Source organism: Mustelus asterias, chromosome 8 (assembly GCF_964213995.1).
Source record: "Mustelus asterias chromosome 8, sMusAst1.hap1.1, whole genome shotgun sequence".
NCBI lineage: Eukaryota > Metazoa > Chordata > Chondrichthyes > Carcharhiniformes > Triakidae > Mustelus > Mustelus asterias.
Genome location: NC_135808.1, coordinates 128,502,782 through 128,527,627, shown reverse-complemented (window position 1 = coordinate 128,527,627; position 24,846 = coordinate 128,502,782). Strand labels below are relative to the sequence as shown.

The window sequence follows — 24,846 nt, the reverse complement described above, 5'->3', positions numbered from 1 at the left end:
AGCTATGACTGTAACACTACACTCTGCACTCTCTCCTTTCCTTCTCTATGAACGGTATGTTTTGTCTGTATAGCACGCAAGAAACAATACTTTTCACTGTATGTTAATAAATGTGACAATAATAAATCAAATCAAATCTAATCAAATCAAAAGAAATGAGGTAGAATTGTGCCATTCGGAGATTAAGAAAGTCTGTCCTGTTTGACTGTCAGATGCACCTCTGACCTCAATTTCACGCCATCACTAAGACCACCTAAAAAGTTTATTTATTAGCCACAAGTAAGGCTTACATTCACAGTGAAATAAAATTACTGTGAAAATCCCCTAGTCGCCACACTCCAGCGCCTGTTTGAGTACACTGAGGGAGAATTTAGCATGGCCAATTCACCTAACGTACACATCTTTGGACTGTGGAAGGAAACCGCAGCACCTGGAGGAAACCCACACAGACACGGGGAGAACGTGCAAACTCCACACAGACAGTTACCCAAGCGGGAATCGAACCCCGGTCCCTGGCGTTATGAGGCAGCAGTGCTAACCATTGTGCCACCGTGCCCACCTATTTTGATCTCCATCACATTCTCTGACTCTACACCTGTCATATCTGTGCAATGACCTCAATCTTTTGTATACCTCCATCAAATCTCCTCCCAACTAACTAGATGGGAGCAGCTCCAGCGTAAGTTGTCTTTTAAGTTTTAAGTTTATTTATTAGTGTCACAAGTAGGCTTACATTAACACTGCAATAAAGTTACTGTGAAAATCCCCAAGTCGCCACACTCCGGCTCCTGTTCGGGTAACACTGAGGGACAATTTAGCATGGACAATGCACCTAACCAGCACATCTTTCGGACTGTGGAAGTAAACTGGAGGTTTGGATATCAAGGTGGAGTCAGACACTGGGAGGGGATGTGGGCAGGGGCGTGGGAACGGGTTGGGATTATGGGGAAGTGGCAGTCGGGCTGGCGTGGGGTCGGACCTTATCATGTCAGAGGAGTCAGGTCAAGGGGGTGCGGAGTATCCTATACGGATGGAGTGCTTATTTAGGGGTAGTGTGGGCTGCACTGGGGTGTGGGGGGTGTACCTTGTGGGGCTCTGTCTGAGTGTTTAAAATAGTTACTCTGAAGTTAGAAATGCTTCTTTAGCTCTTTCACAGTAACTATGGCCACAGATTTGCACATGCACCCACCACATGTGTGAACATCGATGTGGGTACAAAATCCTGCTAGATTTGGAAAACAAGTTTCGAGCTGGCGAGATCTCATTCACTGATTCCCCTCGCCGCCTCACCAGTGAATTAATGGGTTTCCCACCCAGGAAGTGTTGGAGTCTCATTTTAATACATTTAAATGGAATTAGCGAGGTTCCCCACCACATCAACCCCTTACATTTGCAATTCCCCTGTTGGTGAGGTTTATAACTGCTCTTTAAAAACTTGAAGCAAGCAAAGGGAACCCACCTGGGGGAGGGTGCAGAACTAAGTATAGCCCCCTGGAGAGGGAAAGGGCCCGGCACTACCAGGGTGGCATGGGGGGGCAGTACTGGGGGGGGGGAGGGGTGTGCTCTGGGGAGCTTCATTTGGGGAGCTGGCATGCTAGGCTCCACTTTTCCCACCTGAGCAAACACTTTGAAAACAAAAACAGAAAAATCCGTCCCCTGAGGGTAAAACAGGCAGAACCAGGCAGAATTATTTAATTCGCTTTGTCGGATGGTTCCCAGCCCAACATAATTGTCCCGGGCAGTTAGCACTTCTGGACAATTGCCGGGTAAACCCTTCCTTGAGGGATTCCCCAGCGCAACATTGGGGAACCCCCCCCTCAAATCTGATGCTGGGGAGCCAGCAAGTTGTGGGCCTATGTGGTCACTGTTACTTAAGGGTGCCTTTACTCTGAGGTCATTCATTAATCCGGTCACGTCACACAATACCAATTTGGATACAATCTGTTCACTGGTCGGTTCCAGAATGTGTTGTTCTAAGAAAATATCTCAAGAGCATTCTATGAGCGACTCATGCCAATCTGATTGTTCCAGTTTACTTGCAGATTAAAGTCTCCCATGACTATTGCTGTCCCTTTATCACAAGCCCCCAATATTTCTTCTTGTACACTTTGTCCTAATTGTGGTTAGTTAGGGGGCCTGTTGACCATTCCCACGTGTGACTCCTTTCCCCTACTATTCCCCATATGTTCCTCATCTCCACCCAAACAATTCCAACATCCGGATCTCCTGATCCAAGGTCATCTCTATTGCACCAATGCCATCCTTGGTTAACAGCGCTACCCCACCACCTTCACCTAGCTTCCTATTCTTCTTGAATGTCATATACCCCTCTATATTCGGGACCCAATCCTTGTCACCCTGTAGCCACATCTCTGTAATGGCTATCAGATCATATTTATTTACTTCAATGTGCACTGTTAATTTGTTCACTTTGTCACGAATACAATAGGCATTCAGAGCCTTTAGTTTTGTCTTTTTGTTATTTTTATAATATCTTGATTTTTGGTGCATTCTTCTTTTTTTCGGTCCCTTCCTGCCATTCTCTGTCCCTCATTTCCCATATTATAATTTTTCACTCTTATCTTTGTCTCTACTCTTTGATAAAGCACATCTTTCCACATTTGATCCTTTCGCCCCCATCAGCTACTCACCAATGAGCTGTTCCTCCAGTGTTAACATCACTATTCATAGAATCATAGAATCCCTACAGTACAGAAGGAGGCCATTTGGCCCATCGAGCCTGCACCGACAATAATTCTACCCAGGCCCTATCCCCATAACCCAAGGTATTTGCCCTGCGAGACCCCCTGACACAAAGGGGCAAGTTAACATGGCCAATCAACCTAACTCGCACATCTTTGGAGTGTGGGAGGAAACCGGAGCACCCGGAGGAAACCCACGCAGACATGGGGAGAACGTGCAAACTCCACGCAGACAGTGACCCAAGCTCGGAATCGAACCTGGGTCCCTGGCGCTGTGAAGCAGCAGTGCTAACCACTGTGCCACCATGCCACCCATCATGTAGGAAGGTTCATTGGAGTGTTTTTATTTAATTTTTATGATCTAAATCTCTTTGATTGTAATTTCTAGTTGATTATGTTAGAGCAAATCCTGGTTGTTTTCTGTTCCTTTGAACCCTCTGTTAATCATGGTGCTACTTTGATTGTACTTACTGATTTCTCTAGTGTTTGATGTGGGTTTTGGTGCACCCTTTGGAACACTGCACGCTGTTTCTAGTGTGTTCATCAGTTGTTGTTTTTGTTATTGTTTGATATTTCCTTGTGTTTTCCAGAGTTAAAAACTCCCTGGAGACATCTAACTTGGACAACAGGGTAAGTCCCTTCATGGCCAGTTCTGAATGAATTTTCTGAGGAGGTGACTGGGTGTGTAGATGGGCATGGTTCCCACTGCTGGTCCATAGTAAAAATAGTTAAGATCAGCTCCATTGAAATAATGCTTCTACCTTATTAACCAAACTATCAGCCAGCGGAACAGTCTAAGAAATCCATCAGTTTGGTTATTAAAGTTCCAATATTCATTCATATAAATATTCTTTCCAACAGGAAAAGACAAGAACAGATTAATTTCATTGAGAGCTATAAACCATACATGAGCTCTGTGTCTAAGGCACGGGTTTTGCTCATCGGACCAATTGGAGCAGGAAAGTCCAGCTTCATCAACTCGGTCAATTCGATTTTCCGTGGCCATGTCACCAGTCGTGTTTTGGCTGGAAGCGGACCAACAAGCACAACGACAATGGTAAAGGGAGAAATACAATCAGAAGGGCTTTGCTTTTCTTCATTAATGTATTTTGCTGCCTATCTTTGTTGCTGAGATGATATTCTGTCGGCTTAGACATCGTTTGATGCACTGTTCATTATGTGTTAACATCAATAATGATTACTGGGGGTGTTAAGACCCGGGCCAGAAACTCCAAGGTGTTTTGTGAAGTTAGCCTAGACCCTAAGTTTTATATTTGATTTTGGCATTAGGGTGAGCATAAGATGTTTCACTCCACGTATGATTCAAGTGACCCACTAGGAAGCTTTCATCAAACAAAGTTTATTTCAAAACACAATTAAAATGTAACAAAGAAAATTAGAATAACGTTTACCAATTACAAAATTTAAATATGACACAATATAATTCTTAACAGCTAGCTATCTCTGTTGTTCCAAGTCAAACATCAGCACACAGACAGACACCCTTCTTTGGACTTGGCACAAAAGACAAGTGTGCTCACGTGATGCTGGATTTTGCAGATTTTTAACTCCTGCTGTGAATTGGTCCTTTGAATGTTGGACTAAAACTCTGAGGCTTCCCAGTCTGGGAACTTTCAGCAAACCTGTGGAAAGAGAGACAGAGGCAGAGACACTGCTTTCTTTCACCAGCTTCTAGCAGCAACTGACCCAAAACTAAAACTTGGAATGCTCTATAAAGAATAATAGCTGTTCCCAGGCATATCGCCTGACCTGTCAATCATCCTCAGTCAAGCTTCACTCAGCAATTCCCAAAGGATCATAAAACCCCAGGACACTGCATTAGTCCAGATAAAAAAGCAACATGATGTCATTTATACTGCTTCAGTAACAATACGGGACACCAGTTACAGACAGCATGACACCAGTAAGATGCTACAAAGGAACATAATTAAAGTGACACAGGGGATGGATGCCGATTGAAAGGTTTGCTTTTGTTTAGGTGGTATTTGCCATTTTTTGCTTAACAGTCGAGATGCATGAGTGGTGGACTGTGTTGCATGGCTGCCAATGAGAGTTAAGGTGGACAACTTTAGCAAGTTTGAGTGGTGTAGCAACATCTAAATGCAGTCAGCTTTGATCTTAATAGGTCTATTGAAAGGAACAGAATGTAATTAGTGTAAAAGGAGAGAAAAGTTAAAATTCTAAATTGGAGCAAGGCCAATTTTGATGGTATCAGGCAGGAACTTTCAAAAGTTAATTGGGGGAGTCTGTGGGAAGGCAAACATGGAACATTCCAGCGCAGTACAGGCCCTTCGGCCCTCTGTTGCGCCGACCTGTGAAACCAATCTAAAGCCCATCTAACCTACACTATTCCAATATCATCCAAATGTTTATCCAATGACCATTTAAATGTCCTTAATGTTGGCGAGTATGCCCTTAAGTTTGGCAAAGGAACGTCTGCTAAGTGGGCTTTCAAAAGTGTGTTAACCAGGGTTCAGGGTAAAAACATTCCTCTTAGAATGAAGGGCAAGGCTGGCAGAAATAGGGAATCCTGGATGACTCGGGATATTGAGGCCCTGGTCAAGAAGAAGAAAGAGGCACATGACATGCATAGGCAGCTGGGATCAAGTGAATCCCTTAAAGAGTTTAAGGGAGTGTAGGAGTAGAGTTAAGAGAGAAATCAGGAGGGCAAAAAGGGGACACAAGATTGTTTTGGCAGATAAGGCAAAGGAGAATCCAAAGAACTTTTTCAAATACATAAAGGGCAAATGAGGGACAAGGGAGAGAGTAGGGCCTCTTCAGGATCAACAATGTCATCTATGCGTGGATCCACAAGGGATGGATGAGATCCTAAATGAGTATTTCTCATCAGTATTTACTGTTAAGAAACGCATGGATGTTAGGGAACTTGAGGAAATAAATAGTGATGTCTTGAGGAGTGTACATATTACAGAGAAAGAAGTGCTGGAAGTCTTAAAAGTGTGTCAAGGTAGATAAATCCACAGGAACTAATGAAGTGTATCTCAGGACATTGTGGGAGGCTAGGGAGGAAATTGCAGGTCCCCTAGCCGAGATATTTGAATCATCGATAGTCACGGGTGAGGTGCCTGAAGATTGGAGAATGGCAAATGTTGTTCCTTTGTTTAAAAAGGGCTGCAGGGAAAAGCCTGGGAACTACAGGCCAGTGAGCCTCACATCTGTGGTGGGTAAGTTGTTGGAAGGTATTTTGAGAGACAGGATCTACAGGCATTTAGAGATGCAAGGACTGATTAGGGACAGTCAGCATGGCTTTGAGGGTGGAAAATCATGTCTCACAAATTTGATTGAGTTTTTTGAAGGGGTAACCAAGAATGTAGATGAGGGCAGTGCAGTTGATGTTATCTACATGGACTTTAGCAAGGTCTTTGACAAGGTACCGCATAGTAGGTTGTTGCATAAGGTTAAATCTCATGGGATCCAGAGTGAGGTATCTAAATGGATACAAAATTGGCTTCTTGACAGAAGCCAGAGGGTGGTTGTAGAGGGGTGTTTTTCAAACTGGAGGCCTGTGACCAGCGGTGTGCCTCAGGGATCAGTGCTGGGTCCACTGTTGTTTGTCATTTATATTAATGATTTGAATGAGAATATAGGAAGCATGGTTAGTAAGTTTGCAGATGATGCCAAGATTGGTGGCATAGTGGACAGTGAAGAAAGTTATCTCCGATTGCAACAGGATCTTGATCAATTGGGCCAGTGGGCTGACGAATGGCAGATGGAGTTTAATTTAGATAAATGCGAGGTGATGCATTTTGGTAGATTGAACCAGGGTAGGACTTACTCAGTTAATGGTAGGGCATTGGGGAGAGTTACAGAACAAAGAGATCTAGGGGTACATGTTCATAGCTCCTTGAAAGTGGAGTCACAGGTGGACAGAGTGGTGAAGAAGTCATTCAGCATACTTAGTTCCATCGGTCAGAATATTGAATACAGGAGTTGGGACGTCTTGTTGAAGTTGTACAAGACATTGGTAAGGCCAGCCACACTTGGAATACTGTGTACAGTTCTGGTTACCCTATTATAGAAAGGATATTATTAAACTAAAAAGAGTGCAGAAAAGATTCACTGGGATGCTACCAGGACTTGATGGTTTGAGTTATAAAGAGAGGCTAGATAGACTGACTTTTTTCTCTGGAGCGTAGAAGGCTGAGGGGTGATCTTATAGAGGTCTATAAAATAATGAGGGGCACAGATCAGCTAGATAGTCAATATCTTTTCCCAAAGGTAGGAGAGTCTAAAACTAGAGGGCACAGGTTTAAGGTGAGAGGGGAGAGATACAAAAGTGTCCAGAGGGGCGATTTTTTCACACAGAGGGTGATGAGTGTCTGGAACAAGCTGCTAGAGATAATAGTAGAGGCGAGTACAATTTTGTCTTTTATAAAGCATTTAGGCAGTTACATGGGTAAGATGGGTATAGAGGGATATGGGCCAAATGTGGGCAATTGGGATTAGCTTAGGGGTTTAAAAAAAAGGGCAGCATGGACAAGTTGGGCCGAAGAGCCTGTTTCCATGCTGTAAACCTCTATGACTCTATGAGATTACGGAGCGTTGGCCATGAGAAATGGCAGGTGAGAGAACATGAACAAGTCAAAAACTGGAGTGCAGAAATTAATAAATAGTTTTATTGATTTTTCTTTCCATGTCTCCTAAAATGTCAATTCTGAGAAAGTAGAGACGGTTTATGTAGAAATGTTATTTTTTTTGTAATAAACTGGAGCACGCGACCAGAAACAGAACAACTCAGTCAACAGATTGTCACCACCCTTTGAGAGTGCACAAAGCAGGCTTGCAATGTGGAATAATTGCAGCTGTTATCCTTCTCCTGGCTGTGAGCGTTTCAGTCTTGACTGCTGACGGTGTAAAACCTCAACCTTATTTTTCAAAAGATTACTTCTTTGTTTTATGAACATTGCATATATTTTAAATCATGTGGTAAATTTGGTGACCTGATCAGCACAATTTTGCAAATATCAAAAGCTTATTGGACAACATAGCCTTAGATGACCCAAAGAACAAGAAGCTGGTCATTTTTAGCAATGTTTTGCATGCTAATCTTTCTGATGGGTATTGGGAGTATTACATATTGTGGTATTATCTGGAAATATCATAAATAACTAGGAACTACTTAGTTAGGAGCTAATGCCTAATGCGTAAGTGTTCCATGGGGCCATATTTCATTAGAGACTCATGTGACATATAACAGAACCAGTTCAATCCAGTACTTCTTCTGGAATCCTAGGGCCTGATTTTACCAACATTTTCGGGCGCAAAAACTTGGTAAAGTCGGGCGTGAGGCAAGTAGTGCGATCCACGACCGTCTCCGTGCCCGTTCCCCCTTTACCAAGCACATAAAATGGCCGCGATCGGCACCGCGCCCGAAACAGCGTGATGTCAATTTAAATGCATTTGCATGCATTTAAATTGACTTAATGGGCTGGGCGCCAAACTTAGCGGCATTTCCCCCTTTACAATCGGGTTCGCCCGTCCAGGTTTGGCGCAAAACAGACATGCTCGGCAAAGGTCTGTTTCGGGCGCTCCAGCTTCTGAGGAGGTAAGTTCTGAGCTTCCAGCGGCTCTCTGACTCACATCAGTGGTGGGGGGGGGACGGGGGAGGTGGGTCAGATCGTTCTCTGGTGGGGGGGGGGTAGGGAGGCAGGTCAGGTCATTCTCTGGTGGGGGGGGGGGAGGAGGAGGGAGCTGGGCCAGACCGTTCTCTGGTGGTGGTGGGGGGGGGGGGAATGGGGGGGGGGGTCGGCTGCCACTCTGCGTGTGATCGGTGGGGGGGTAAGGGGGGGGCAGGGGACTGCGATTGGTCTGGGGAGCAGGGGGGTGGGGGGATAATGGGGTCAGTTATGTTGCGGAGGTGGGCCAGGGGGAGGCATTATCCGGCCCAGGAGCAATGTGGCTGGGGAGCATTTTTCAAAATTGTTTTCACTGCGCATGCGCAGTTGGAGGCTCGGATCGGAGCTGCAGTGTTTCGGGCACGATTAGCCCCGCCCACAGGCTTCTGCAGCGTGATTCAGAATGGCTGATTTTTTTTTTTAGGCAGAGTGGGTATGGGGGCACCTGAGAACAAGTTTGCAAGTCAGATCTGGAACACTCCCAGATTCAGCACTGAGAATCAAAATGGTAAAATCGGGCCCCTACAGTGCAGAAGGAGGCCATTCGGCCCATCAAGTGTGCACTGACCACAATCCCACCCTGGCCCCATCCCCATTACCCCATAACCCCATGCATTTACCCCAGTTAGTCCCCCTGACATGAAGGACCAATTTAACAGGGCCAATCCACCTAATCCACACATCTTTGGATCTTTTGTATCATACAATGCAGCCAAATTAAACATGAAGAGTTTCTGTTCTTTCCAAGCCTAACGTGTGATTGTCATCAACATCTATGAACCAGAAGACAATAGAACACACAGCAGGGAGAAACAGGAAACTGTAGCTTTGATTTCCAAATATTTTCACCACTAGGATTCATCTTCGCGTCAGCGGTAGGAATAGACTGATTGTTAGGAAGTTCTTCATTCCATAAAATCATACAGTGCAGAAGAGGCCCTTCGGCCCATTGAGTCTGCACTAACACACGAGAAACACCTATCCACCTAATCCCATCTATCAGCACTTGGCCCATAGCCTTGAATGTTATGATGTGCCAAGTGCTCAACCAGGCTCTTTTTAAAGGACGTGAGGCATCCCGCCTCCACCACCCTCCCAGGCAGCGCATTCCAGACCGTCACCACCCTCTGGGTAAAAAGGTTTTCCTCACATCCCCCTAAACCTCCTGCCCCTCACCTTGAATTGTGTCCCCTCGTGACTGATCCTTCAACTAAGGGGAACAGCTGCTCCTTATCCTCTCTGTCCATGCCCCTCATAATCCTGTACACCTTGATCAGGTCACCCCTCAGTCACCTCTGCTCCAATGAAAACAACCCAAACCTACACATCTTCACTTCATAACTTAAACTTAACAGGATGTTGCCTGGATTGAGTGGCATGCCTTATGAGGATAGGCTGAGGGAGCTCGGTCTTTTCTCCTTGGAGAGACGAAGGATGAGAGGAGACCAAATAGAGATGTATAAGATGTTGAGAGGCATAGATCGGGTGGACTCGCAGAGGCTTTTTCCCAGGGTGGAAATGTCTGCTACGAGAGGACACAGGTTTAAGGTGCTGGAGGGGTAGGTACAGGGGAGATGTTCGGGGTAAGTTTTTCACACAGAGGGTGGTGGGTGAGTGGAATCGGCTGCTGTCAGTGGTGGTGGAGGCGAACTCAATAGGGTCTTTTAAGAGACTCCTGGATGAGTACATGGAGCGTAATAGGATGGAGGGTTATAGGTAGATCTAGAAGGTAGGGATGTGTTCGGCACAACTTGTGGGCCGAAGGGCCTGTTTGTGCTGTAGTTTTTCTATGTTTCTAAATGTTCCCTCCCAGGCAGCATCCTGGTGAATCTCCCCTGCATACCTTCCAGTACAATCACATCCTTTCCCAGAGAGTAATAAGGAATAATGAGCCTATGAAATGCATTGTTAGCTGATGTGGTGTTCACTGAATCGCTGCATCGATTTAAAGAGGGATCATGATATAGATTGCATTATATAACACATGGGAAGTTCTGGACTGGTTTTGATCACTTGAGAAGGTTGGAGTAGAATCTTACAGAGTATTTTTCTCCTCGTTGGCCCTGGGGTTTTCAGCTTATTTGCTGATGGAGCATAGCCTGCTGACCTGTCGGGTGCCATGTTGAAAAGGCGCCCAACATCACTGACCCACTTTCGAAGAAAGAAAGTGGACCTCCTGAAAATGAAACATAGACATAGAAACATAGAAGATAGGAGCAGGAGGAGGCCATTCAGCCCTTCGAGCCTGTTCCGCCATTCATCACGATCATGGCTGATCGTCCAATTCAATAGCCGAATCCTGCTTTCTCCCCATAACCTTTGATCCCATTCGCCCCAAGTGCTATATCCAGCCGCCTCTTGAATACATTCAATGTTTTGGCATCAACGACTTCCTCTGGTAGGCTCACCACTCTTTGGGTGAAGAAATGTCTCCTCATCTTTGTCCTAAATGGTCTACCCCGAATCCTCAGACTGTGACCCCTGATTCTGGACTCCCACACATTGGGAACACCCTCCCTGCATCTACCCTGTATAGTCCTGTTAGGATTTGATATGAGATCCCCCTCATTCGTCTGAACTCCAGTGAAAACAATCCTAAGCTAGTCAATCTCTCCTCATACAGCAGTCCCGCCATCCCCCAGAATCAGCCTGGTAAACCTTCGCTGCACTCCCTCGAGGGATCTCCAGGAACATTCTGAGGCTGGAAAATAAACCCCTGTCTCCAGGACACCTGATCTGGGAGGTCCACCTGTAGGTGATCCCCACCACCCACTGTTACGGTGTTCCAGGGTCCAGGGTTACCATCGACCTCCATCCGGAACTCCAAAGGGAGCCCCAGGAATTATTCAGGTGAGGCCCGATATCTGCACACCACGTTCTTCCAAAGGGGTTTTGCACAGGCTTGTTTTTCCGACGGTGCCATGGACAGTCGGGTGTGGGTGGTCGGGCCTTCATTGGGATACAAATGAGTTTCATGCTGGCCTCAGGTGGGTTTTACTGATCCGCCATGAGGGGGGCATCAGCAGAAGATCCGGTGGGAAATTTGCACTGAAGTTTTGGGCCTCCTGCAAATTCCTCCCCTGTCCTGCCATTGAACCTGCCAATGGGGCCTGAGAGCATCGCTGCCCTTGTTCATAAGACCACAAGACATAGGAGCAGAATTAGACCACTCGGCCCATCGAGTCTGCTCTGACATTCAATCATGGCTGATATTTTTCTCATCCCCATTCTCCTGCCCTTTCCCCATAACCCCTGATCCCCTTATTAATCAAGAACCTATCTATCTCTGTCTTAAAGACACTCAATGACCTGGCCTCCACAGCCTTCTCCACAGATTCACCACTCTCTGGCTGAAAAAATTCCTCCTCATCTCTGTTTTAAAGGATTGACCCTTTAGCCTGAGTTTGTGCCCTCTGGTTCTAGTTTTTCCTACTAGTGGAAACATCCTTCCCACGTCCACGCTATCCAGGCCTCGCAGTATCCTGTAAGTTGTCTCTATTGCCAAGGCAATGACCATATTCCATGTTCTTGTAAAAATGATTTTAGCAGTGAAAGTGATTTCATTTTTGCCCTCTGGTATCTTTGTTTGATTGCAGTACTCAACATACTCCTTCAGAGGAGGAAAGGATGACAAATCTCTCCCTTTTATTCTCTGTGATACAATGGCAATGGGAGACAAAGGGGGGATACTCAGTCAGGATATTATCAGCATCATCAAAGGCCATGTTCCGAACAAGTACCAGGTATTCTTCTGCTTTTCCTCACTAAATGTTCAAACAGTTTGATCTCAGGATTTTCTGTGTTGCTGTTCCACGATCAGTTACCCTGAGAGGTGTGAGAAGATTAAAGTTAAAAGTTTAATTATTAGTGTCACAAGTAGGTTCACATTAACCCTGCAATGAAGCTATTGTGAAAATCCCCTGGTCGCCACACTCCGGCGCCTGTTCGGACACACTGAGGGAGAATTTAGCACGGCCAATGCATCTAACCCGCACGTCTTTCGGACTGTGGGAGGAAACCCGAGCACCCGGAGGAAACCCACGCGGACACAGGGAGAACGTGCAAACTCCACACAGACAGTGACCCAAGCCGGGGATTGAACCTGGGTCCCTGATGCTGTGAGGCAGCAGTGCTAACCACTGTGCCACCGTGCTGCCCAGATGGGATTGAGACCAAACAACATCAGGAACGGAGATCAGCTACGCTGTTCAAATTGAAAGGCTGACTGGAGAAGCCCCAATGCCTCCTGCCCGAGGAGATTGTGCTGACACGCCGAGGCAGCAAGGTCAATACTGAGGGGGTGGCGGCCACAGTGGAGACCTTGGAACGTGACCTCTATCCTGCACTGGTGGAATGCATGAACTCCATGGTGCATGAGATGCACTCCATGGTTCAGGCATTTGTGGGCATACATAGAATCCCTACAGTGCAGAAGGAGGCCATTTGGCCCATCAAATGTGCACCAACTCTCCAAAAGAGCATCCCAACCAGGCCCATTCCATGCACCAACCCTCCTAGCCCCCACCCACCTCTCCCCCAACTCTATTCCCATAGCCCCACACATTTACCATGGCTGATCCACCTAATCTATACACCGTGGCAATTCAGCATGGCCATCGCACCCAACCTACACGTCTTTGAATGCCAACGGCAGAAGACGGTTGGGGTTCTTCACCTCACTCCAGCTGTCCCTCTATCCACAGGAGGAAGCCAGAGCCAGAACTCATAGTGTTCACAGCCTGGGACCTTCGACCGAGGAGGTTCCGGGAGTGTCCATCCCCAACTCTTCTCTTCTGACTAAATCAGCTCCAGTCCCAAAAGCCAACAAAGGTAGCAACACCACAACCGGGACCCTCCAGAGGATACCTGTCAAGGTCATGACAAATTACCAGGAATGCCAGAGAGCAGGCTGCTTCCACCTCTGTTGTGGAATCTGGGAATACACTAAGATGTAACAGAAAGGTTAAGAAGGTCCAGTTACACAGCACCCGTAGATAGCGATCACCTATGTAAATTAACAATCACCAGTGTAAATGAAATAAATCTCACTTATAGCAAACTCTCTATGGCCCCCGACTCTGTGTTGCTAAAACAACAATATCTGTGTTCTACAGAATAGGCTGGATGCTCACTACAGACTTTAACCTGGTGTTGTGAGACTTCTTACTGTGCTCACTACAGAGCCATAGAGCGCAAAAAACAATACTTTTCACTGTATACCAATACATGTGATAATATCAAATCAAATCCTGAGAAGAATGGTAGCACCCGGAGGAAACCCACGCAGACACGGGGAGAGTGTGCAGACTCCGTACAGACAGTGACCCAAGCCGGGAATCGAACCCAGGTTCCTGGCGTTGTGAGGCAGCAGTGCTAACCACTGTGCCACCCGTGCCGCCCCAAATCCTGAGAAGGAATAAAAGTATGATTTTAACACCAGTTTCTTTTTCTTGCAGTTTAAAGCAGCTTCTCCGATTAACGCTGATACAGCAGATTACATCAAATCACCAACTGTTGGCGGGAGGATACACTGCGTTGTCTATGTGATTAATGCCGGCAAAGTCACTGAGTGCTCCACCGACATTAAAAATGAAATTCGTGCCATTCGATCACAGATTAATAAACTGGGTGAGTGCTATATTCCAATGCTCTCCAAGAAATACATTACAGTTCAAAGGTAACCCATTAAATGGTTCATAGAAACATAGAAACTAGAAGCAGGAACAGGCCATTCGGCCCTTCGAGCCTGCTCCATGATCATTTTGATCATAGCTGATCATCGAATTCAATATCCTGATCAATTGCGGCCTCGGGTCACTGTCTGTGTGGAGTTTGCACATTTTCCCTGTGTCTGCGTGGGTTTCCTCCGGGTGCTCCGGTTTCCTCCCACAGTCCAAAGATGTGCAGATTAGGTGGACTGGCCAGGCTAAATTCTCCCTCAGTGTCACGGGGATTAGCAGGGTAAATGTGTGGAGTTACGTGAATAGGGCCTGGATGGGATTGTGATCAGTACAGATTCGATGGGCTGAATGGCCTCCTTGGTACTGTAGGGATTCTATGACTAGACAGGGTAGATGCAAGAAGGATGTTCCCGATGATGGGGGGGTGCCCAGAACCAGGGGTCACAGTCTGAGGATAAAGGGTAGACCATTTAGGACAGAGATGAGGAGAAACTTCTTTACCCAGAGAGTGGTCAGCCTGTGGAATTCAATACCACAGAAAGTAGTTGAGGCCAAAACAGATTTATTTTTGTAAGATTGAGCTCTGTACGTTTTCAAGGAGGAGTTGGATGTAGTTCTTGGGGCAAAGGGGATCAAAGGACACGGGCCCCTCCTCCTATTTTCTGCAAGGGGGCAAATACTGTACACAGGTGTGGTCTCACCAATGCCCTGCAGAGTTGTAGCAAGACCTCCCTACCTTCGTACTCCCTTGCAATAAAGATCAAGATTTCATTTGTCTTGTTTAATATTGTGCATCTGATGTTCATCCAACAAATCACACAGGGAGAACTTTGTCACTTAAATATATTAAAAATCAGGAATGATGTGGAGATGGCGGCATTGGACTGGGGTGGGCACATTAAGAAGTTTCCCCACACCACATTAAAGTCCAACAGGTTTATTTGGCATCACGAGCTTTCGGAGCCCTGCTCCTTCATCACCTCTTGAACTTTAACCTGGTGTTGTGAGACTTCTTACAAAAATCAGGAAATCAGTTGTTTCTTATTTTTGTTCACAAGATTTGATCTTTATGAGCAGCTGTGAATCACAAAGCAATAGCAATTAGCTATGTCACCAAGCAGTGCTTATCAAGGGCAACTAGTCCAAAGATGTGCAGATTAAGTGGATTGGCCATGGTAAATTGCCCTTTAGTGTCAAGGGGACTAGCAGGGTAAATACGTGGGGCCACAGGGATAGGGACTGGGTGGGGTTGTGGTCAGTGTAGACTTAATGGGCCGAATGGCCTCCTTCTGCACTGTAGGGATTCTAACTTCATGGCCTGATCCTGTTCTACCTTTGACGGGGAAGAATTTACTGTGTATCCCATGATGCATTACCCTCTGAATCACAGCGAATAATCCAATGAAAAAATCGGCAAATAAATTAATATTTATTTCATTCCATAGAGGTGCCACAGGTTGTTTTATTAACAAAAGTGGATGAAGAATGTCCCTTGATTGCGAAAGATCTGGAAAATGTCTATCACAGTGACCACATTGAGAAAAAGGTACAATTTCTACCATCTTAGCAATTGCAATCGCATCTGGTTTCACAGTGTGTACATTTGGTGTTCTAAGGTGTGAATTTGGGGTTGTCTCTATTCTGAGTGAGTGGCGTCATACCAATCATAGGTCTGAATTTTCAGGATGGTGGACGCTTGGCACCCACCGTCCTGAGACATGGCGCGTAACCTATCTGCACCAAGCCCGACAGACCCGCTGCCATTTCCTGGAGGGAATCCAGTCCATGTGATTGTACCCCTCCCACGGCCTTAGAGACCCCCTGATGGAAGCATGAGTGTCTGGCCATAGAGCCAGCACAGAAGAGTTGATTTCACTCATCAAGTGGTGTCTGACTCTCTGTAGAGCAATCCAATCAGTTCCATTCCCCAGCTCATTCCCTGTAGCCCCTATCAGTTTATTTTCCTCAAGCATCCATCCAATTTCCTTTTGAAATCACACGCCCATAGGCAGGGAGCACCAGATCATCAATGTTAACTGCACCAAAACCGTTTCCTTCGCCTACCCCTTCACCCTCGCCCCTGCCCCCGGGAACTCTTACCCAAACCTTAAATCTATGGTTTCCTCTTATCTACTTTATTTAGAAACTGCCATACTCTCGTACACCTCTACCACATCTTCCCTCAGTCATAGAATCCCTACAGTACAGAAAGAGGCCATTTGGCCCATCGAGTGCACCGACCACAATCCCACCCAGGCCCTACTCCCATATCCCTACATATTTTACCCACTAATCCCTCTAACCTACGCATCTCAGGACACTAAGGGGCAATTTTAGCATGGCCAATCAACCTAACCCGCACATCTTTGGACTGTGGGAGGGAACCGGAGCACCCGGAGGAAACCCACGCAGACACGAGGAGAATGTGCAAACTCCACACAGACAGTGACCCGAGCCGGGAATCGAACCCAGGTCCCTGGAGCTATGAAGCAGCAGTGCTAACCACTGTGCTACCGTGCCGCCTTCGTTCCAAGGAGAACACCTTTTATCCCAATGTTTTCTCTTGGATGTTACAGCTGGATTTTATGGGGCAACTGTTTGGAGTTTTCACGTTCTCCCCGTGTCTGCGTGGGTTTCCTCCGGGTGCTCCGGTTTCCTCCCACAGTCCAAAGATGTGGGGTTAGGTTGATTGGCCATATTAAATTGACCCTACTGTCAGGGGGATTAGCAGGGTTAATATGTGGGGTTACAGGAATAGGACCTGGGTAGGATTGTGGTCGGTGCAGACTCGAAGGGTCAAGTGACTTCTTTCCGCACTGTAGGGATTCTATGGACTGTATCCCTGCACCCTTTGGTTGGGAGCTCATCCACCAGAAAGCCAGCTATCCTGCCACCATTTTACACTCTGAGGATGAGACTTCTGCCCCCATCTATTGAGGAAGTCCCACCTTGGAAAGCCTGCTGGTCAACTGGATCACCACCACGCTGTTGGCATCCTGCTGTATAACGAACCAGCTGCCCAGACAGCTGAGCTAACCAACCCCCAGTAAGAGTTTCAGTAAGAAGCCCAAGGGTGGGCAGGACATCGAACACTTGCATTCCTCCCTATAAAATGAAAGACAGGCCAAGGGTGGGTAGGAAGGTGACAGGCAGGTCACAGGTTGCATTTTATGAGCATACCCACCTTCAAACACACCAGTGGGGTGGGCTGTAAAAGTCACCCCTCGGTACTTGGCCCACCTCATTCTCCAACAGCAGATCCACCAACACCTCCTTCTAAGTTGTACCAACAGCATAGGGTTCAAGGAAGTTCGATCTCAATTGATGTTTGGGTAATTAAATTCCCACAGTATCACCATTATAGTTCTCGCACATCTTTGCACTTTCATAGAGGCAAAATACAACGGATGGTGGGATCTGACTTCACTCTGACGAAGAGCCATCCAGACTCGAAACATTGGCTCCATTCTCTCTCCACAGATGCTTTTGATTTCATAGAATCATAGAATCCTTACAGTGCAGAAGGAGGCTGTTTGGCCCATCGAGTCTGCACCGACCCCAATCCCACCCAGGGCCCTATTCCCGTAACCCCACATATTTACCCTATTAATCCTCCTGACACTAGGGTCAATTTGGTATGGCCAATCAACCTAACCCGCACATCTTTGGACTGTGGGAAGAAACCAGTGCATCTGGAGGAAACCCACACAGAAACGGGGAGAACGTGCAAACTCCACACAGACAGTGACCCGAGGCCGGAATTGAACCCGCATCTCTGGTGCTGTGAGGCAGCAGTGCTCACCACTGTGCCACCGTGCCACCCAATTTGATTTAATTTGATTTGATTTATTATTATCGCATGTATTGGCATACAGTGAAAAGTATTGTTTCTTGCACGCTATACAGACAAAACATACCGTTCATAGAGAAGGAAAGGAGTGCAGAATGTAGTATTACAGTCATAATTAAAGCATTGTTAGAGAGTTTAAAAGAGTTAGAAGCATAGAACAAAAGTAAAAGATAGAATTAGAAGGTATGCTGGGTACAGCTTGCAAGAAGTCGCCTCGTCCTGGCGCCACCTTGGGAAAAAAAATCAAATCAAAAATCAAATCAAATCAAATCAGACCTGCTGAGATTTTCCAGCATTTTCAGTGTTTGTCTGTGCTTTCATCGTAGATTTGGCCTTCTCTCTTTCTCTCTCTCTACTTGGGGACCCATAAAATACCCATTTATTGTGATCATATCTTTCTTGCTAACTTGAGTCTCCCCTTGGCCCTTCAGAGACATCAGGCGGGCCCAAGGTCAAGGGACATTTCCATTGCCCGCCCCTCACCCGCTTCGATTCCATGGTGGGCGGGGCGGTAGAATTCCAGTGAACCTTTCTTTCTAACACTGCAATTTCTTCACTCATCAGTGTGGCCGTCCCACATCCTTTTTCTCTTCACTTGTCTCTGCACCCTTGAATATTAAGTGACCAGTCTTCACCATTTTTAAGCCACATTTCCAGCATTGCAACGGCATTATATTGCCACACAGCTATTTTGTAGCTCACCTTGTTCACCACAGTGAGTGCGTTTGCAAGCATTCAGGCATTGTGAACCTATCTTAATATTCCCCATTATCTGCTAAGACTGTTCCTATCAAATAAACTGACTTCCTTCCCTGGGACAATTGAACACTCTCATTATGCACCTTATTCCTTTTTCTGCTTTTCTAGCTGGTCCCACTCACCGCTGCCAATAGAGTTTCCACCATCCCCAACAACACAAGTGAACCTCACCACAAGGACATTAGTCCCAATCCTGTTGAGACACACCACAATGCAGGAGGCCCCCTTGGGCTATACTGGAGGGCCCCATCGGACCTGCCGTGGATCCCTGGAGCGACCCCATTGCATAAAAATTGAGGGCTGCCCTGACCTTCGCGTCCACAGGGAGTGGGTGTCCTTCACTGCCACGTGGTGCCAAGTCCTCTGGGATGTGGCACAGGTGCCAGGCAGTCTCCTGGTGAGGCAGAGTCTTCTACACCATGTTGTACCTGTTAATTCTCAGATACTTTCAACCAGTTTACTTACTCCAAGGTTTTATCCCGGTGCCCTTATTTGCAAGGTGGACAAAGGACAAACACCAAGTAAAGATTCAACAAGTTTATTAATAATAACACTATTAACCCTTAAATTACCCACATAAAACAAGAGGATACCCCAGATTCAAGTATACTACCCATAAAGGTGGTTTGGTTAAACTGCAGGCCCGATTCTCTGAGTCCCTCTGGTCTGTCGTCACGAAGGTGAGTCTCGATGGCCGCTTCTTCCTTCCTTCCTTCTCTGGTCAGTCTTCCGAATGGTCACGGCTGTCTCCCTTGTCGAGTCTTCGCTGCAGTGTGCCTCTGAGTGTGTCCCTTTATCCCCAGCCTGCTTGCCTTTCCAGAAACTTCTCTGGCTTCTGGTCAATGAAGTCCCAGGAGGGGGTTCCAATACCCAGTGGGTTTCTTGATGTCTGCCTGACAGGACACCAGGGTCCGCCCCCCCCCCAGGTGTCCATCTCCGTGTTGTTGAACTTGTTATCAGGTAAGGTTTCTACAGGATCTCTTGGTGACAGAAAGTCTGGCCCGATCTGGGCTTCTAACAATAGGCCGATGCATTTCAATGAGGTGCCATGATCTCCTGCTAAGTCTCAAGTCGAGTGTAATGACCTTTGATGGGTGGTTGATGGGTCAGGCCCAGACACCTTTGTGTATTGTACAATTGATCTGCCTGAGGTTTGACTGTGTTTGATTTCAAAATGCCCAATTCTTTAATTTAGGATATCCAATTTTATCAGCCTTAAAACTAGGCCCTGTTTATATCACCACAACCACATGTCGTCAAACACCTCCATAAAGGATACTCAAGCCCTGTACACCCATGGTCTCCTACTGTGCCTTCATGCCCTTGCATGGCGAGTGCGGTCTCCGACCCCTGAGCTCCGACCCCTGACCCTGCTCTGTGGTCCCGGTCTCCTGCTGCTACATAAGAACATAAGAACTAAGAGCAGGAGTAGGCCATCTGGCCCCTCAAGCCTGCTCCGCCATTCAATAAGATCATGGCTGATCTTTTCGTGGACTCAGTTCCATTTACCCACCCGCTCACCATAACCCTTAATTCCTTTACTGTTCAAAAGTTTATCTATCCTTGCCTTAAAACATTCAATGAGGTAGCCTCAACTGCTTCACTGGGCAGGGAATTCCACAGATTCACAACCCTTTGGGTGAAGAAGCTCCTCCACAACTCAGTCCTAAATCTGCTCCCCCTTATTTTGAGGCTATGCCCCCTAGTTCTAGTTTCACCCGCCAGTAGAAACAACTTCCCTGCTTCTATCTTATTTATTCCCTTCATAATCTTATATGCTTCTATAAGATCTCCCCACATTCTTCTAAATTCCAATGAGTATAGCCTCAGTCTCTCCTCATAAGCCAATCCGCTCAACTCCAGAATCAACCTAATGAATCTCCTCTGCACCCCCGCCAGTGCCAGTATATCCTTTCTCAAGTAAGGAGGCCAAAACTGTACACAGTACTCCAGGTGTGGCCTCACCAGCACCTTATACAGCTGCAACATAACCTCCCTGTTTTTAAACTCCATCCGTCTAACAATGAAGGACAAAATTCCATTTGCCTCCTTAATTACCTGCTGCACCTGCAAACCAACTCCTTGTGAGTCTTGCACAAGGACACCCAGGTCCCTCTGCACAGCAGCATGCTGCAACTTTTTACCATTTAAATAATAGTCCGTTTTGCTGTTATTCCTTCCAAAATGGATAACTTCACATTTAACAACATTTTACTCCATCTGCCAGACCCTTGCCCACTCACTTAGACTATCTATATCCCTTTGCAGACTTCCAGCGTCCTCTGCACGCTTTGCTCTGCCACTCATCTTAGTGTCATCTGTGAATTTTCACACACTATACTTGGTCCCCAACTCCAAATCATCTATGTAAATCGTAAACAATTGTGGCCCCAACACTGATCCCTGAGGCACACCACTAGTCACTGATCGCCAACCAGAAAAACACCCATTCTTTGCTTTCTGTTGGTGAACCAATCCTCTATCCGTGCTAATACGTTACCCGTAACACCGTACGCCTTTACCTTATGGAGCAGCCTTCTGTGCGGCACCTTGTCAAATGCCTTCCAGATACACCACATCCACAAGTTTCCCGTTGTCCACCGCGTACTTAATGTTTTCAAAGAATTCCACCAAATTAGTCAAATATGACCTGCCCTTCATGAATCCATGCTGCGTCTTACCAGTGGGACAATTTATATCCAGATGTCTCGCTATTTCTTCCTTGATGATAGATTCAAGCATTTTCCCTGGTACAGAAGTTAAGCTAACCACCCTGTAGTTACCCGCCTTTGTCTATCTCTTTTTTTAAACAGTGGCATCACATTTGCTGCTTTCTAATCTGCGGGAACCACCCCAGAGCCCAGCGAATTTTGGTAAATTACCACTAGTGCATTTGCTATTTCCCCTGCCATTCTTTTAGTACCCTGGGATGCATTCCATCAGGACCAGGAGACTTAGCCTTTAGCCCCATTAGCTTGCCCAACACTACCTCTTTCGTGATAATAATAGTTTCTAGGTCCTCACCTGCCATAGCCTTCCTGTCATCAATTTCTGGCATGTTATTTGTGTCTTCCACTGTGAAGACCAACACAAAAATACCTGTTCAATGCCTCAGCCATTTTCTCATTTCCAGTTATTACATCCCCCTTCTCGTCCTCTAAAGGACCAATGTTTACTTTCGCCACTCTTTTCCATTTTATATATTTGTAGAAACATTTGCTATCTGTTTTTATATTCTGAGCTAGTTTACTCTCATAATCCATCTTACTTTTCTTTATTGCTTTTTTTCGTGGCTTCCTGTTGACCTTTAAAGATTTCCCAATCCTCTCGTTTCCCTCTAAACTTTGCCACTTTGTATACATTTTTTTTCAATTTGATACCCTCCTTTATTTCCTTAGATATCCATGGCTGATTATCTCTTTTTCTACAGTCCTTCCTTATCACTGGTACACACTTTTGCTGAGCACTGTGAAAAATCGCTTTGAAAGTCCTCCACTGTTCCTCAATTATTCCACCATAAAGTTTTTGCTCCCAGTCTATCTTAGCCAACTCCTCCCTCATCCCATTGTAGTCTCCTTTGTTTACTGGTATTGGATTTTGCCTTCTTACGCTCCATCTGTATTTTAAATTCAACCATATTGTGATCGCCTCTTCCGAGAGGATCCCTAACTGTCAGATTATTAATTATTCCTGTATCATTACACAGGACCAGATCTAGGATAGCTCGCTCCCTCGTAGATTCCATTACATACTGTTCAAGGAAGCTATCGCGGATACATTCTATGAACTCCTCCTCAAGGCTGCCTTGACCGACCTGGTTTGACAAATTGAGATGTAGATTAGAATCCCCCATGATAATTGCTGTACCATTTTTACATGCATCAGTTATTTCTTTATTTATTTCTCATCCCACCATGATATCATTATTTGGTGGCCTATAGACTACGCCTATCAGTGACTTTTTCTCCTTACTATTTCTAATTTCCACCCAAATGGATTCAACCTTTTTTTCCATAGAACCTATATCATCTCTCACTGTCACCCTGATGTCATCCTTAAATATCAAAGCCACACTACTTCCCTTATCTTCCTATCTGCCCCTCCAAACAATCTGACACCCCTGGATATTTAACTCCCAGCCGTAACCATCCTGCAACCATGTCTCTGTAATGGCCACCAAATCATACTCGTTCGCAATGATTTGTGCTGTCAACTCATTTATCTTGTTTCGAATGCTACGAGCATTCAGATAAAATGCCCTTATGCTAGTTTTTGAACCTTTTTGAATCCTAACACCACCATTAATAACATCTCCTGAGTTCTCCTTCCTTTTAACTTTTTTTCTGATTTTCAATGTAATTGAAACCTTCTCCCCACAAGCTCATGGACGAGGTTGACCCCAGGTTCATGCAGACATGAACCTGTCATGGAGATCCTCCGGAGGCATGAAGATGAGTATAGCCTCTCAGAGAGAGGGACATGTTGCCCCTGCCATATTTAAAGGCCATAGATAGGGATGATTCAAATGTCTTGCTCAGATTCTCATGTCACGAATAAATTGTGTGTTTTTCTCTCTAGGTGTCGGCGGTTGGACAACAACTTGGCATTCCCATTTCTTGCATAATTCCAATGAAAAATTATTGGTCAGATCATGAGCTTCATTATGCCACCGATATTTTGATACTGTCTGCACTGGTGCAGATATTGCGTTATGCAGACGACTATTTTGAGAATCTTCATAATTTACCTTCAAACATTTAGATTAGTTTCAAATGACTATGGACGGGATTTTCCAGCTCTTCCCATTGGCAGGAATCTTCCAGTCCCCACTGAAGGTGATCCCCGCCCCCCTGGCGGGTCCCATGGTGGTGGGACGAGTGAGCCATGCAAAACACCACATACTTCAATGGGACCAGCCGATCCACCGGCGGCCAATGGCGAGCAACCTCAACCGGCGGGAAGCACCACGGTGGGCTGGAAAATCCTGTCCTCTCAGTCATAAAGTTAGTGAATGTGTTGGAGAAGATTGAACTACTCATAGAATCCTACAGTGCAGAAGGAGGCCATTCAGCCCATCGAGTCTGCACCGACCACAATCCCATCCTGGCCCTATTCCCATAATCCCACGTATTTACGCTGCTAGTCTCCCTGATGCTAGGGTCAATTTAGCATGGCCAATCCACCAAACCCACACATCTTTGGACTGTGGGGGGAAACCGGAGCACCCGGAGGAAACCCACACAGACATGGGGAGAATGTGCAAACTCCACACAGACAGTCACCCGAGGCCAGAATCGAACCGGGGGTCCCTGGCGCTGTGAGGCAGCTGTGCTAATCACCGTGCCACTGTGCCGGTCCATTCTGCCATCCCTGTGATCTCACAAGTCTTGCAAAGAATACTTTTACAAATGTAGCTTAGAGGGATGCGAGTGTAATATTAAGGAAAGAGTTAAAATAAGACTGCCCTAAAACCTGCTCAAGTTGCATTGGACGGCACAGTAGCACAGTGGTTAGCACTGCTGCTTCACAGCTCCAGGGACCTGGGTTCGATTCCCGGCTTGGGTCACTGTCTGTGTGGAGTTTGCACATTCTCCTCGTGTCTGCGCGGGCTTTCTCTGGGTGCTCCGGTTTCCTCCCACAGTCCAAAGATGTGCGGGTTAGGTTGATTGGCCATGCTAAAATTGCCCTTTAGTGTCCTGGGATGCATAGATTAGAGGGATTAGCGGGTGGGATATGGGGGTAGGGCCTGGGTGGGATTGTGGTTGGTGCAGACTCGATGGGCCAAATGGCCTCTTTCTGTACTGTAGGGTTTCTATGGTTATGCATGGTCTTCATGTTGTAGCTACAGTAACCTTTAGATTTTGATCATTAAGTAATTTTTGATGCAGCAACTGCTGAAATGTTCAATTATGAATTGCCGAATGATCAGTTTAGTATCTTATTAAAATATATTAAGAGACCCAGATCAAGTTTATTTATTAGTGTCATGAGTCAGCTTACATTAACACTGCAATGAAGTTACTGTGAAAATCTTCTAGTCACTGCACTCCAGCGCCTGTTCGGGTACACTGAGGGAGAATTTAGCATGGCCAATGCACCTAACCAGCACGTCTTTCAGACTGTGGGAGGAAAGCGGAGCACCCGGAGGAAACCCACGCAGACACAGGGAGAACATACAAACTCCACACAGACAGTGA

The 24,846-nt window shown here is 46.1% G+C and overlaps 1 protein-coding gene across 5 annotated transcripts in view; it reads left to right on the top strand.

Annotated features, from left to right (window-relative positions):
• LOC144497554 (interferon-induced protein 44-like) overlaps positions 1–24,611 on the top strand; it is a 56,478-nt gene extending 31,867 nt beyond the window's left edge. For 3 of the 5 annotated variants that reach the window (XM_078218974.1, XM_078218977.1, XM_078218976.1), the window contains 6 exons: positions 3,293–3,332; positions 3,564–3,759; positions 11,956–12,102; positions 13,816–13,987; positions 15,486–15,586; positions 23,228–24,611. In XM_078218974.1, the coding sequence (XP_078075100.1) occupies positions 3,293–3,332; positions 3,564–3,759; positions 11,956–12,102; positions 13,816–13,987; positions 15,486–15,586; positions 23,228–23,410 (839 nt within the window). In that variant the 3' untranslated portion in view covers positions 23,411–24,611. The remainder of the gene's footprint in view (positions 1–3,292; positions 3,333–3,563; positions 3,760–11,955; positions 12,103–13,815; positions 13,988–15,485; positions 15,587–23,227) is intronic. The other 2 variants (XM_078218978.1, XM_078218979.1) reach the window with 2 other exon arrangements.
• The last annotated feature ends 235 nt before the right edge of the window (positions 24,612–24,846 follow it).